Source organism: Xenopus laevis, chromosome 7S (assembly GCF_017654675.1).
Source record: "Xenopus laevis strain J_2021 chromosome 7S, Xenopus_laevis_v10.1, whole genome shotgun sequence".
Classification (NCBI taxonomy): Eukaryota; Metazoa; Chordata; class Amphibia; order Anura; family Pipidae; genus Xenopus; species Xenopus laevis.
The window spans coordinates 28,918,354-28,934,297 of NC_054384.1; the positions used below are offsets into that span (position 1 = coordinate 28,918,354).

Below are 15,944 nucleotides of genomic sequence, written 5' to 3' on the forward strand. Positions count from 1 at the left end.
TTGGGTTACTGGATTCATCAAGTACAGTAAAAAATTGTATATTTGAAATCCAAGTGATTTCTATACTAGGATATGATATGGACCTTTACATTTCCTTGTAGCTGTTGGTAATGAATGTATTTTCTCTGTGCAGGGAGCTACCCCTTCAGAAAGGAGACTTGGTTTACATTTATAGGCAAATAGATGAGAACTGGTTTGAAGGAGAACATCATGGCAGAGTCGGGATCTTCCCAATATCATATATTGAGGTAAATATATATGGATAGATATAGATATAGATATATATATATATGTGTGTGTGTGTGTTCCAAGGAATGACGCACTCCAGGACTTCATAATGAGATCAAGCAAAGTGAAGTTTATTTGTCAACGTTTCGGTCCAGTCTGGACCTTTCTCAAGACATGTCTTGACATATCTGCACTATATATGACAGCACCCAGGCAGTAAAACTCTGCTGGATTTGGAGTGCACCACAGCCTGAACTATGTGTGTGTGTGTGTATATATATATATATATATATATATATATATATATATATATATATATATATATATATATATATATATATATATATATATATATATATATATAGATATATAGATATACACTGTTTCTTATATATATACTGTATGTATATATATATATAAATATATATATAACTAGCACAGAGGATCCGCACTCTCAGGTCTTATATGAATATAAATTTATTTTTGTATGCAAGACTAACGTTTCGGCCTCCTCCGAGGCCTTTCTCAAAGTGTATATATATATATATACACACACACACACCGAATACAAGAAAGCTTTAGTCGGTGTGCTCACAATGTTTGCAGGGCCAGGCTGAGGTATTTTGGCACCCTAGGCAAGGGCTTCAATCAGTGCCCACCCAGTCCTGCATTACCATTTGCCAGCACTTATCATATTGCCCCTATTTTACTTGAGCCAACTGCAGTCAATCCCTCAGAATGCCCCCAATCTGTACCCGTGCTAGCAGGAGCCAAAAATCCATAATATTGCCCCAAGCCCACAATCTGTATTTGTGCCAGCATAAGCCAAAACATCCATCATATTGTTACCCCCAATTTGTACCTATGCCAGCGGCAGCCAAAAAATCCATCATATTGCCCCAAACTTCTGTGCACCTGTGCCAGCAGCCACCATATTGCCCCATGTACCTGAGCTAGCAGCAGCCAATTCCTTATATTGCACCCAATCTGCAGGGCCGGATTTACATAGCGGGCACCCCTAGGCATGCTGTTGTTAGGCCCCCCCCCCTTATTTTTTGCAAATTTTTGTCATTGGGACCAGAGCAATGGGTATTGGCGCACAGGAAATTTAAAAAACGTAAAAAATCATATCTCCTGTGCATCCCTAGTGTTTCTAATTAAAGGTGGGTGTGGTTGAGCAGCATGCCGCCCCCCCTAAAATCCTGCAGGCCTGGGCCTTGGTGGCCTTTCCACAAATCCAGGCCTGCCAATCTGTATCTGTGCCAGCAGCAGTCAAAAAATCCATAATATTGCCCCCAAATATGTACTGGTGCCATCAGGAGCCAAATATCCATAATATTGCCCCCAAATATGTACCTGTGCCAGCAGCAGCAGCCAAAAATCCATCATATTGCCCCTAAATATGTACTGGTGCCATCAGGAGCCAACTATCCATAATATTGCCCCCAAATATGTACTGGTGCCATCAGGAGCCAAATATCCATAATATTGCCCCCAAATATGTACCTGTGCCAGCAGCAGCCAAAAATCCATCATATTGCCCCTAGTCATCTGTTTACCTGTGCCAGCAGCAGCCAAGATATTGCCCACAAATCTGTTCCTGTGCCAGCAGCTGCCAACAGGGAGGCGAGGAGTGCCCACAGTATAAATCACGGGCAAGAGGGGGTTGAAACAGGGTGTTTGGAATTGAAAAACTATTAAAGGCCAAGCAAAACAGGGTTCTAAAAACAAAAAATTCCCCTTAAAAGTGTGCCCCCCCATGGTTGCGCCATAGGTGGGCGCCTACTCTGCCTACCCCTAGTTCCGGCCCTGAATGTTTGTTATACCCTTAACCCTACAAAACAGTTTAAAGATATTGGTCAGTGTATGAACAGGAATCCCTGTAATACTTTTCCCCCCAAGTAAATTCTTTCTAACTTCCAATTGATCCAAAGTAGCATAAAAAAAACCCCATCCTAACCCCTTTTCAAAATGCCTCAGAAGGGGAAAAATTATATCCTGACTCCAGTGGGATCAGATAAGCCCCTAAATTGCAAATGATGTTTACCAGAAATATGCCTTCTTTCCCACTTACCCTACCCTGTCCATTTGAAACCTAATATAGCCTTCAGTAATTCCTGCCTATTCATGCAATTTATTCAGCTATGTTTCAGCAATACCAATGGCATCATATTGCTCATCCGAAGCCGTTAATCCAAGATCCTCACTTTTCATGTCAAGCTTCTTCCACTAGTTCCATGTATTTAATACTGCTACCAGTGTGTATATACTGTTTACGTTTACCAATACTACAGACTTAACTGCTCAGAGTTCTCCTTATTACTAGGTTGCCACCCAGCCAGTATTTGACCGACCTAGCCGATAAATCATTAGCTAGATCAGTAGTTATGGTTGTGATTGCCTATCTTTTCTTGCCCTCCATAAAGTTTTTTCCTACTAAACCCTCCCTTATGAACTTTTCCTATTCTCCAAAGCCTTTAGTTTTCCAAACTCGCCCATTTCCTTGATGCCATCAACCAACCCATTTCCCACCCCATGACATCACAGGCCCACCCTTTCCCAACCCCTATGACTTCATTGACCAGCACCTCTGCCCAAGGCCAGAAAAGTGTAGCACAAAGGTGGCAACCCTACTTATGACATGGGTTGACCCCCACCTCTCTCTTTCTTCCCTACTATGCCCAGGCCTAATTTAATCTATTTCCACTCACTGCTTCCATATCTAATTTCAAATCCCCTTCAAACTTATAATCATCCTTTTTCTCAAAACAGCTGCACTATCATCACTTAGGTGCAGCCCATCCCTGCAAAAGAGGCTGTAGCCAAAATACTTCAAATGCCTATATAGCAGCTATATCCGCTCCCCAGGGGCATTCTTCAGAGACTACAATTACACAGCCACTACTAATGCTCATAAATATGTGGTTTCTGTAGCTTCTTCCTGGAGAGAATGGTTCACCTGGGACAAGCAATAAGGAAACTCAAACATTAAAAAAATGCAGAAAAGGAATGTTCTTTGACCCATTTTTTTGTATTTTAGGAACAGTAAAGGCTATTTGTATATCTCTCACAAGTTGAGAGTCAGAGAATTTAACCTGCATATTTATATATAAACTTGCAACTTTTTGTAGGTAATCCCAGAAACAGAGAAAGTCCAGCTAAGGAAAGCATCGCCACTGCAGGTTCTGGAATATGGAGACTCTGTTGCCAAGTTTAACTTTAATGGAGATACTGCTGTGGAGATGTCATTTAAGAAGGTAATTCACTCCCAATATGTGTAAGACACTTAGAAGAAAATTGGAGTTGTATTACAATGATTTGGATAGGTAGTATTATTACTCTACTTCTACTCTACTTTCAAATTTTACAAAACTATACTACATTATCAAATTTTCATGTAAAAGCTGAAAGTGTATAATCAACAATGTAGTCACTTTTATGCTGACGCTTACAAAACGAAAACTAAACATTACATTTACAATAACACTTTGTTTCTACCAGGATACATATTTATACATTTCTGTCATACCTGTATCAAATTTGAGATAGTTCTAAGAACTATGGGAATTTCTTTAATTGCTGCCGAGTAAATAGTGCAAATAATGTGGTTTTGCTGCAGGGATGGCAGGCTGTAGCCCTGCAGGTGTAGCTGGACTGCAAGTGCCCTGATTACTGGCAGGCTTTGGTGGTATTAAAACAATTTGTTGTAGGAAAGACAACTATATAGCCGTTTGGTAAACAGTTTGCCATAAATGTATTTGTTTCATTTAAAAACAAGGGTGAGAGAATTACACTGATAAGGAGAGTTGATGAAAACTGGTATGAAGGAAAGATATCGGGAACAAGCCGTCAGGGTATATTTCCAGTCAGCTACATTGAGATTGTCAAAAGACCAAGACTGAAGAATTCAACAGATTACATGGACCTTCCAGTTTCTTATTCACCAAACAGAAGTACTAGTGCTTCCCCACAGGTAACAGCCGCTTACAATTGCAATTTCAGAGGCCAGGTATAGAGGTTGTATTTTTTATAACTGGTTCGTCTGGTAACTGATTCTGCTAATGTGTAGAGAAATCTCTTTTTACAGAAGTGGTGGAGAATTTATAAGCAGATTAACAATAGCAGCCTATGCACTCTCTTGTGCATATTTAGTGGAGGGTGGGAGGCATGCTTATGCATTTTGTTGTTAATTTTTTCTGCGCTCCACCAGGCACAAGGGTTAGCTTCATTAAAATTACAAAATCTGCACAGATAAAAGGGTTATATTCCCTTTTTAAATAAATAGATTTAGCTTTACTGGGTTTTAGTAAAGCATAGTAAACCAGCAACAGAATCATGATTATTTTATCCTTTCTGTCCATGCACGTGACAACATGAACTACACCCCGATGTTTTTCTTTCAGCAGCTTCCCAATTTACATTAATTTAAATGGTTCGCTATGCAATAGTGGTGCCGACTCTTGAAACAGTATGGCAAAAGCCATGCAAAGAGACATGCAAAGAAGTATGTAAGTGGATTTGTGGCTGGAGGGTTCTGGGTTCTGCTACAATGTTTCAAGGTTCAGAACCAGCAGAGGTACAAGCTAAAACAGTTTACAGTTGCAGTTCTATTTACAAATACCTTTAAAACAATTATTGCTCAGAATTACATTTTTTACATGTAGTTGCAGTTGCCATCTAATTATACATTTTTTAAGCAGAATAATTGATTGAATTGAATTGAGAAGTTGAAGTGCGTTTCTCATTTACATGTATATATTTTAATTCTGATATTCAATGCAATTTCAGATTTCCAGAACCAAAATGGTCTGTTTTGATCTTAATTGACAGGGTCGGACTGGGGGTCTTAGGGCCCAATGAGGCTGCTGTCCTAGTGGCCCCCTGCCTAAAGCCCCTTCTGGACCCCCTGCCGCAACAGCACGTGCAGGAAGTTGGCAGGGCCCACGAGAACCCATTTCGACCCTGTTAATTGATGTCTACTTATGTTTGAATGCAAGTGACAAGATGTTTTGTGTTTTTTGTGAAGCTTTTGTTCCAAGGATAATTTAGATGTCCATAAGGTTTCTGTGATTCTAAGCAAGTGGTTGTCAGACTTTTTTCATTTCTAGTCACCCATTAAGGTCCAGCCTATTTCAATGCCCCCCTAAACAAGGTTACAGTTATAGGAAATCCGTGATATATCTTTCAACCATAATTCCAACAATGTCTAGGGAAGCAAATAAATCTTCAAACCAGATACCATCCTATTTGACCATCAGGGGTGTCTAGGAAGAAAAACAAGCATTCTCCATTATCTTATCCTAACTAGAATTTAGCCTGTGCCACCCTGTCGCTGCTTCAGTTCCCCCAGGGAGGTAGCCCCACATTTTGGGATACATTGTTTTAAGCAGAGCCGCAAATTAAATTATAACTCTGAAGGTAGTGAATTTAGTGAAAACTAAAAATTCTTATATATCCCATCCGGTATCATATTGCAGATTCACATGATGTGAATAATTAACAATATAATAACCAAGACCAAGTTTTTTTTTTTTGCATTTAGTAATAAAAATGCAGTTCACAGTCTTAAAAGCCCAGTGCTTTGTGTACAGAGGCTTAGCTCTCATCTTCTTCCATCCTTCCATTCTGCCGTACTATGTTAACAGCAATGCTAAATAAGAGTGTTCCTGTGGAAATACATGCATGTGTTTTTTCATCAAGCCAAATTATGCCAAGCTCCTGGTATGTTTTAATAAACGGTGACCCCCAGCTTCATTATTTCTTTTTAAAAAAGTTTAAAATTTTAGATTTTGAGTTCCAGAAATGTCATTTCTTTTTTTATTTCTTCTTTTTTCCTTTGAAGTTTTCTGGCTATACCAGGCCACGCACTACTACTCCACCCACTGCCATACGCAGAGCCTTCTCTCCTGAGGTGCAGGCTATTACATCTGAATGGATTTCTCTGACAATGGGCGTACCCCGCAATAACACTCCCATTGTCACCCCTCCTGTGCCACCTCTACCTGAAACTATGCTTTGTACCATAGACTATATCACCCCATCTGCGGCAGCCAGTCCTACATTATCAGTTACACCATCTGTCAGTCTTCATAATTGCAATGTCTCGGGGAATTCCACCCCATACTCTGCCATGTCTCCATTGCCTACATATCCATCTAGGCCTCAGTCTGCAACGCAAATAAGTTACGTTATTTCTCCAGTTAGTGAAGAAAAGCTGGCAGGCTCCAGTTACGGAGGCTCACCTGTGCAGTTTTCTCAGCACGATAGCTTGATTTCAGAATCGAGTGACGTTGTACACAATCAGTACAAGTTAAGCAGCGATGATGACCCAATAGCCAATGGAGAGCTCAATGATCTCAGAATCCCCACTAATACAATGACAAAGGCCCCCATCCTACCAAGCAGAACCCAAGGGGTGACCCCAGCAAGTAAAGCAACTTCAGATTCATATGAGGAGAACCAGTTGTGTAAGGAGCTTCTTAACATTGTAAATAGTGGCCAAGAAGAAATTAAGGGAAATGAGTGCAGTTTCCCCAAGGTACAGATTGCACGTGTGTGTCTCTCAGCCTTGCGGCTGTGCTTTTCAGAGTGTGCACTGAGTGTGAGTGGGTTGGATTTGCCTGGTGATATCGCTCATGAGTTGACACAGTGCATAAGACTACTAACCTGAATTTCTCTCTCTTTGTTGTGCAGATCTGCACATCGTGTGTGTGCATGACAATTATTTGCTACAGTGATAGGCTCTCATTCTGCCATATTCTAACCGCATGCTGAAAATACTGAACGTCTGTGATTTTCTGATCTCTGATGTTGTATCTGACAAGCGTTCTTTCCTTTAAAGACTGCAGACACAATATCTGTCTATCCTTATGTGCTGTCCTCTTGTCCTGTCACATACCAACCACCTCCCAGACTTAAAGGCAGGGCCATTTTGCCACAGGTAAAGTGCTGTTAAATTTCTGCCCTGAGACACATACTAACCCTCCCCTTTCATTGCATGGACTGCCTGCTACTTATTACTTGTTGTGCACATTGAATGGGCATGTAATGTCTTGCAACTTCCTGGGAAATTATTTGCAAGTCATGGTTTGTGATATGATCAGTACGTATATTGTATTTCTAAATATATTGCTAACATTATCTAAGTAAGTTGACATGACTGTGGCAAGAATAGTTCTTCTGACTCCCGTACTCTTATTGAACCACAACTTTGAGAATCCAACATCGCCTATTGTCCTCCTACTAGGGTTGCCACCTGGCCGGTATTTTACCGTCCTGGTCGGTAAAAATGATGGCTGATCCCAATGTTACTAAAAGGGAAAAAAGACAAATATATAGGAATGCCTGTATTTTTTTCCAGCAAAGGTGGCAACCCTACCTCCTACTTACTACTACTTAAAAGGGTGGTTCGCCTTTAAATTTAGAGAGTGATATTCTGAGACAATATGCAATTGTTTTTTTCTTTTTTAATGTTTGTGGTTTTTGAGCTATTTTGCGTTTTTAATCAGCAGCTCTCCAGTTTGCAATTTCTGCAGTCTGATTGCTAGGGTCCAAATTACCCTAGCAACCATGCATTGATTTGAATAAGAGACTGGATTATGAATAGGGGACGGTCTGAATAGAAAGATAAATAATAATAAGTAGGAATAACAAATGTGTAGCCTTACAGAGCGTTTGTTTTTATATGGGGTCAGTGACCCAAATTTGAAAGCTGGAAACAGTCAGAAGAAGAAGGCAAATAATTAAAAAAATATAAAAAGTAAATAATGAAGAGAAAAGTTACTTAGCATAAGCTATTCTAAAACATACCGACAGTTAACTTAAATGTGAACCACCCCTTTTAGTTGGACAACCCTATTAAGTAAGTAGGAAATATTTTCCCTTTGATAGAGAAGTACAGTATATCTAAAGTCTGTTTTGATCAGGAATATCAGATTAGTTATTTTGAGGGGATGCTGGGAATTATAGTTCACAACAATGAGTTTGGCACCAGTGGTGATTTTTATTCTGCATTTCTGAACAAATTTAGATTTCTGCATTATTGCAAGATAATGTAATTATTATTTGCTTACAGATGAAAAATGTGAACTTGCTGACTTGACTTGCTGATGATGTAGTTGCCTTGTAGGTCCAAAGTGCAAAATGTGGCTGCAACTCTGTCAGTCATTATTAGCACTGTGCTTAGGCATTGTTGTCAACAAACTTGAAAGTACAATACAGATACTGTATTGTTTTCATTTTTATTATTCTCTATGGCTGCAAAAAAATAAGAAGTGAGACATTGTGCCTTGCAAAGGGCCACAAGGCAATGTCACCAATTGAGACAGAATCTGAACCCATATCAATCTGAGTTACCACCTTTTTAAAAATCTTCCTATAAATACTACTGGCATTTTTCAAGCTGGACTTTTTTAATTTACTAGTGAACTAGTTTTTCAATATAACACTTGTGTACAGGGGGAATTATATTAAATCTATATAGAAACCTTTGTAGCCTTTGGAAAAGTTGGGGCTGATGCTGTGCTCACTCAATAGGATTTTCTTACCTACTCAATAAATATCTGGCTGTGTTTTTGGCTAGATATCAGCCAGTCTGTTCGGAAGTCAGAAGCCACTTCCAAATGTTACTTTTCTTAGTTTTGTACTTACTATTTTTTACTTTTACAGGGTGCACATTAAAGCATATGGTCGTGCCAAAAACATTTGCAAATAGATATGGCATTGTTATCTGTCACTTCCGAGGCACACTGGGGGAGCATTTGATATGTTTATTTTGTTAGCAGTACATTTCTCCTCTAGAAAAACCACACTCTTTATTACTTTGTGATATAGAACCATTTCTTCCTTTCACATTATATTGTATATTATCAGGAATTAGATTTTATTAACTGCAGTGGATGTTGAGAGCTGGCTTTCAGCATTTACATCATGCTCCAAGTTGGCTGTCCCTATTCTAATTATTGGCTTACACATTTGATTGTTGCTGTACAATAGCTGTGATACAGCGGGGTACATTTCCATGTCTATTCTTGCATGTGCTATTTTTTTATATTTGAATCTGGCAATGTGTAAGGTAGAAATGTAATAGTGGAATATGACCTCTGTTTGGCATGACTCCTTGTATGCTGTGATTTGCGGTTTTCTTGAATGTGCTGACATTATTCATCCCATTCTCATTGTATTTTCATTTTTGTTTGCATCATTCCATTAGCCTTGCAGATCTGACGGCGAACAGACAGGAAGGGCGTCTAAAAGTCCTGTAATGATTACAGGCTCCCCGGTTAATACCCTGAACTCAAATTCTATTGTGGTAAGCCCATGCAAATAACTATAGGATTATAGCTATAAAAAGAATATATGCACTACAAGCATATATTTCCTTCTAATTCTCATCTTCTGGTTAACAATGAAATGTATGTAGTTTTATATGTAAAGGCTACTTTGTTATCATTCAGTACATTCACAACTGAAATATATTATTAAGCAATAAACAAAACAACGCTCCTCAGTTGGAAAATTTAGTCTGTGCCCATGACCTGACCTGTCCACAGCCATTTATCCCTACACCTTGTTTTTGGGTAATCCCTGTTAACATGAATTCAGTCTTGTAAGCAATTTGTAATAGCTGTCCATAGAACAAGCAGATCCTTCATACTTTAGTACTAATTTAAAATGAAAGTATGATATTCAGGTTTACTTTACAGATGCCTTGGGTCTGTGCAACCTTTATATTAGAAGGCAGTTTGTAGGCCCACATTTACTAAAATTTTTAAATTGCACACTAGTTTCAGCATAGAAGATAGACTGGTGTTATGCACTGTGCTTTTTAGACCCAGTGGGTGGCATATAGTGGCTCATCTGGCATACATGACCTAAGAAGTGTTTAAAACCAAATTTCATTTCCCTGTTGCCATGATCAGTGTCCAAGTGTACTTTGGTTCTCATGATCCCAAGATAGCAAACACCCCTTGCTATAAAGGAGATACAGGTATGGGACCTGGTATCCAGAATGCCCGGGACCTAAAGTTTTCCAGATTTGGATCTCCATACCTTATACAGTATCTACTAACAAATAATGTAAACATTAAATAAACCCAATAGGCTGGTTCTGCTTCCAATAAGAATTAATTATATCTTAGTTGGGATCAAGTACAAGGTACTGTTCTATTATTACAAAGAAATAGGAAATCATTTTTAAAAATTTGGGAGTATTTGTATAGAGTCCATAGGAGATGGCCTTTTCTGTAATTCGGAGCTTTCAGGATGATGGGTTTCCAGATTACAGATCCCATACCTGCACTCATAATTATTTTTCTCTTGTTGGTAGAAAGGCTAGGAGCCCATTCATTGCTGGGATTCATTTCCATCATTGTTTGTTATGATTGGACTAGAGAACCAGATTTAGATAAAACCAAGGCTGAAATATGTCCTACAGTTAATGAAGATTCCATCCAATAATTGCAGGATTATAATAACAGGATTCCAATAGTTTGTTTGACCCTATAAAATGATCAGCAATTCATTTTCTCAACTACATTTTACCCAGCTACAGTATATTAGGGATTCTATTTTGAGATAAAATGGGGCAATAATTCCGCCTTTGTGACAAATGTAATTATTGACGGGTACGTTTAATAACGTGGTATAATTATCCCATTTTTAACAGCAACAAAATCCATCCTCTAATTGTTTAACTTCACAACTGACATCCTTTTAGAATGCAATAATATAATACCAGTGACAAAGAGCGATAAATTCATAATATGTAAAACACCTGTCCCTTAAAAGATAAGATAAACCATCTAGTCTTTACACGTCTACTCCATTTGTCTACAATTGTTATCATGTTTCATTTTCAGTTTATAATTAAACATCTCTGTTCGAGTTCATTGTAACATTGCTTTCTATGTTTTCATTGACATCATCTACATCTTATTGTATTCTTGTGATTATATCGAATAAGAATAAGAATAGTACAGGTCTGGGATGTATTATCCAGAATTCTTGGGAGCTTGAATTTTCCACTTAAGGAAAATCCATGTTTGAAACAACAATCCTTAAAGGGGAACAGTCATACAGTTCTGTGGACAGGACAAAAGGCAAGAGTCCAGAGACAACTACTGATTCTTGGCAGGCTTTTTCTAATTGGTTGCAGAGTAGAAAGCAGTCATTAGCTTATTTGTCAATCTGGACCAGTTAACACATTCAGAGGAAAACTAGACCCCATGTAGAGTACAGGTAGAATATATATACCTGTATGTATGTATGTATATATATATATATATATATATATATATATATATATATATATATATATATATATATATCTCTGAAATTAGGACTCATATTCTGTGCTTCATGCTATACTACCCCAAAAGGAGAGGATGGTGCAGCATGCTGTTTTAGGATTTGCGCCTATACTCTAAATTATATGTAATCAACTTTCCAAAGCCTTGTTAGTTTCTTCTTCTTTATTTAATTATTTATTTATTTATTTATTTAGTGCTACTGTATTCACAAACGTTTAGAGAGAGTCTACGTGGGTTATTTATCAAAGTCTGAATTTATCTCAATATTTTCTGCAACAAACTCCGATCAAATCTGCTCGTTTTTTTTTTAATGCTTATTTATTATAACATTTTCCTGAAAATTTGGTTTTCAGGAAAAAATCTGTTTTTCATGATTTTTTTCATGCAATTTTCACTATTTTTACGATTTTTTTGGAATTTTCACCTGAAAACGGGGGATTGCTCGAAACCCAGAGCACATCAAAAAATCATTGGGACTTCTCCTATTGACTTATATGCAACCTCAACAAGTCTGAGATGCCGGATTTTCAGATTTGGACTTTTCAATCTTCAGGGTTTAATAAATTCCAAAAAAATGGTGATTTTTTAAAAGTCTGGTTTTATATAAAAAAAAAAATCTAAATCTTTTGTGATTTTTGCATTCAGAGTTTAGTAAATAACCCCCTATATCATGTAGATTGATCCCTGGTCCTATGGGCTTTACAGTCCCATCACATACACTATGGTGAATTTTATTGGCAGCTAATAATCATCCCTGTATATTTTTGTAGTGTGGGAAAAAATAAAATTAAGTGTTGCCATTGAATAACCCTCGATATTAATATCCTGCATCAGAACCATAAGGGTTCCCTGCAATTTGCCTGGGTGTATTTTTGTAGCATTGTCTGTCTTTATGTCTTAGTATAACCAAATAACCATGGCTAAATGTGTCCCTTGTAATTTGCTTAATGACCACAGCGTCCTGATCACACACTGAGCGCAGGACCAGAGCTCACAGAGTCTGAAAAGAGCTATGTGGTAAGAGATCTGTGATCCACTGAGGGGTCACCGGTGCATAGGTTTGACTACTGTCTGTGTTAACACGTGGATTTCGTTCCCTAATAATACGATGTGCTTTCACTTGCTACGCCTTCCCTCTAACTCCTAACAATGGTAACGCATGAATTGACTGCTGCAAATCAAGTGTTTTTTGGGTTTTTTTTTGCTCGATTTATATTTGTTTTTAACAGCAATGTGCCAGCTGCATCCTGCTCTGTGGTTATGTCAGTCTCTGTACTAAACTCTACTTTATTCTGTATCTTGCCTGTTTTTCCATGCTTACCTGGATACACTCTGCACTCCACTCCATGGATTTAACCGGATCTACAACTCTTGTTGTATTCTGAAATTATATGCTGCAATATGGAATGCCGCATCTCTACCTGTCTTTTATTTTCCTCTTGCTGACTGTCTAATGGTGACGGCAGGAAGCTGTTTGCAATGAGATAATAAGCATTGCAGAGAAATCTGTCCGTTACTGCAGCACTGTCTCTCATCCTTTTGACTATCGACACAAGGTTTCTTCCTATGACAATAAACAATGTTTAATCATTTCCCAGCAACCTCAAGCACAACAGAGAAGGGACAGCCTAGAAAGGAGCCAGACGCCACAAGACACGTAAGTGTTATTTTCTCATATTTTCCCCTTATACAAATTTCTGGGTCACCTTTTAAGTTACCTTTTAGTATGTTCTAAAATGGCTTATTCTAAGCAACTTTTCAATTGGCCTTCATTTTTTATTTATCGTTTTTAAATTATTTGCCTTCTTCTAACTCTTTCCAGCTTTCAAATGGGGGGTCACTGACCCCATATAAAAACATTTATTTATTTATATATTAAGGGGCAGATTTACTAAGCTCGAGTGAATTTTCGAAGTATTTTGAATGCTTCGACCATCGAATAGGATACTACGACTTCGAATTTACTTCGACTTTGATTTGATGTAAAAATCGTTTCAATATTCGACCATTCGATAATCGAAGTACTGTCTCTTTAAAAAAACTTCGACTTCATACTTTGCCAACTTAAAGCTACCGAAGTGCAATGTTAGCCTATGGGGACCCGCCAGAGCAATTTTCTACGTTTTTGGGTATCGAAGGAAAATCGTACGATAAAATCATTCGAATCATACGATTCGAAGTACGATCTGAGTACGAATACGATCGTACAATGAATAAAATCCTCCAACTTCGAATTCTATTTGATGGTCGAATTTCGAAGTATTTTCCACTTCGAAATTCGACCCTTGATATCTGGCCGTTATTGCTACTTTTTATTATTCGTCCTATTCATATTCAACTCTCTTACTTAAATCAATGCATGGTTGCTTGTATCATTTAAATCCTACCAACCAGATAAACAAAAGGCTAAATAACTCCAAAAACCATAAATAATAAAACAATGAAAATCAATTGCAGATTGTCTCAGAATATCAGTCTTTAGATCATACTAACATTTAATTTAAAAGTGAACAACCCTTTTAAGGATGTCTGAGGTATGTATGTGTTGTTTGATTGGCACGGCATGCAGAACAAGAAGAAAGTAACAAAAGGCATTATGTCAGCGTGCCTTAAATAACCCCTGACATAACCACGATTACTCTCAGTGTTTTGACCTTTCCTGGCTTTCCAACATGACTTCATATTTTCCATTGCCTGCATAAGCCTGAGAAAATGCATATCAGTATGCAAGAGAGATTAGTAACCACATAGCCTGGAAATGTATACCATATACACACAGCTGCTAGGAGGAATTTCCGGCTAGGGATAATGTCAGCTCCCTGTATTGTCAATTGTTGAGCCCCCCTTAAAATACTGGCCCTTTTATGAACTGCCGGTCAATCATGCCCCATTTTAGTCAGACCAAAACTTTTCCATAGATGTATATAGGTCAGCCTCATATGTACGGCTAGTGCCAAATGAAGCTAATCTGGGCCTGTGGAGAAATGCAGGCCGAGAATCCACTCTACTAGATGCGGTGAAGAAATCCGATGCATCTGCCTGCACCAGAGCCGAGGCAATTTATTCGGATTAAGCAGTAAAGGAGCTGATTCTCGGTCTGCGTTTCTCTGCAGGCCAAAATCCACTACATCTGGCGCTAGCCTCATAATGTTGCATATTGTGAATATGGCTACATATCCCACATTTATGCAGCAACTGGTTTTATAGTGGTAGTTTGTAGTTGTGTCCAGGCCCAAATTTATGCAAAGGCCATCGGGGCCTAGGTTGGCAGGATTTTAGGGGGCGGCATGCTACCCAACCCCACCCACATTGGTTCAGAAACACTTGGGATGTGCAGAAGATACAATAGTTTTTTAAATTTCCCATGCGCCAATCCCCATTGCTCCAGTCTCGATGATGAAAATTTGTACGAATAAAGGAGAGGGTATGGGGGTGACGAATGTCAGCGGGCCTAGTGGAGCCCACTATGTAAATCTGGCCCTGGTTATATTTTAGAGATGTGTGCCTGTCTGGGTGTGATTGTATGCCATTGATATTACACACGTACAGTATATTGAACCTATATGTTACAGTACATTGCAGAAGAAGTACAAGAGTATATTATGGATTAGGTTATAAGTACGGCTCAGTATTTCTTCTCCTGCCTTCTCAGTAAATGGTTATAGAGTATCTTTTTACTCCTGACTATTGAAGTATATACATATAAAGATACATGTGGATGTTATTTCTTTTGCTGTGAATCTCACTGTGTCATTGATTGAAGTAAACATTTCCAATTTTTACTGTCTAGATATACCTATCAGGCTTTGTATAGCTATACACCCCAAAATGATGATGAGCTGGAGCTCAGAGAAGGGGACTTTGTTGATGTTATGGAAAAATGTGATGATGGCTGGTTTGTAGGTAAGTTGAATTATCATTCTGAAGAAAAATATCAATAATGTGTGTTACATACTGGGTGGGAAGTAACCTGCATAGTTTCCTGGCATTTGATTTCTCCTACTTTTCCACTGAAAAAATCAGCAAACAGAATGCTCCATGTGCAATAGAACCCTGGCAGCCTGAAGTAGTTTGTGGTACAAACCGTGAACAGCAAATGGGAGAAGTAGGCCAGAATCTCAAACTGAGGTATTACCTCCACTCAGATAATAACTTGTGGGCAGGTCTGGACTGGGAGTCAAAATAGGCCCTGGTATTTCAAGTACAGAGAGGCCCAAACAGCTCCCCACCAGCCCACTCCACAGTGACTGTCTATAGCATCTTACAGCAGCCCCTCTGGCATTTGCCAGAACTCACAGATTGCCAGTCCGGGCCTGCTTGTGGGATATTGTCACTTAAACTAATTGAGGCTGATTTATTAAGATAAACATTTTTATCATGCGTTAAATTTAAATTTAGGGACTTTCC

At 38.5% G+C, this 15,944-nt stretch overlaps 1 protein-coding gene across 10 annotated transcripts in view; it reads left to right on the forward strand.

Moving 5' to 3' along the window:
* Window positions 1-15,944, forward strand: part of LOC108705262 (sorbin and SH3 domain-containing protein 1) — a 138,741-nt gene that overhangs the window by 120,324 nt on the left and 2,473 nt on the right. For 8 of the 10 annotated variants that reach the window (XM_041571065.1, XM_041571063.1, XM_041571064.1 and 5 more), the window contains 9 exons: window positions 134-248; window positions 3,360-3,485; window positions 4,007-4,201; window positions 6,071-6,766; window positions 7,070-7,168; window positions 9,440-9,538; window positions 12,495-12,554; window positions 13,136-13,194; window positions 15,328-15,440. In XM_041571065.1, coding sequence (XP_041426999.1) covers window positions 134-248; window positions 3,360-3,485; window positions 4,007-4,201; window positions 6,071-6,766; window positions 7,070-7,168; window positions 9,440-9,538; window positions 12,495-12,554; window positions 13,136-13,194; window positions 15,328-15,440 — 1,562 coding nt within the window. The remainder of the gene's footprint in view (window positions 1-133; window positions 249-3,359; window positions 3,486-4,006; window positions 4,202-6,070; window positions 6,767-7,069; window positions 7,169-9,439; window positions 9,539-12,494; window positions 12,555-13,135; window positions 13,195-15,327; window positions 15,441-15,944) is intronic. The other 2 variants (XM_041571070.1, XM_041571071.1) reach the window with 2 other exon arrangements.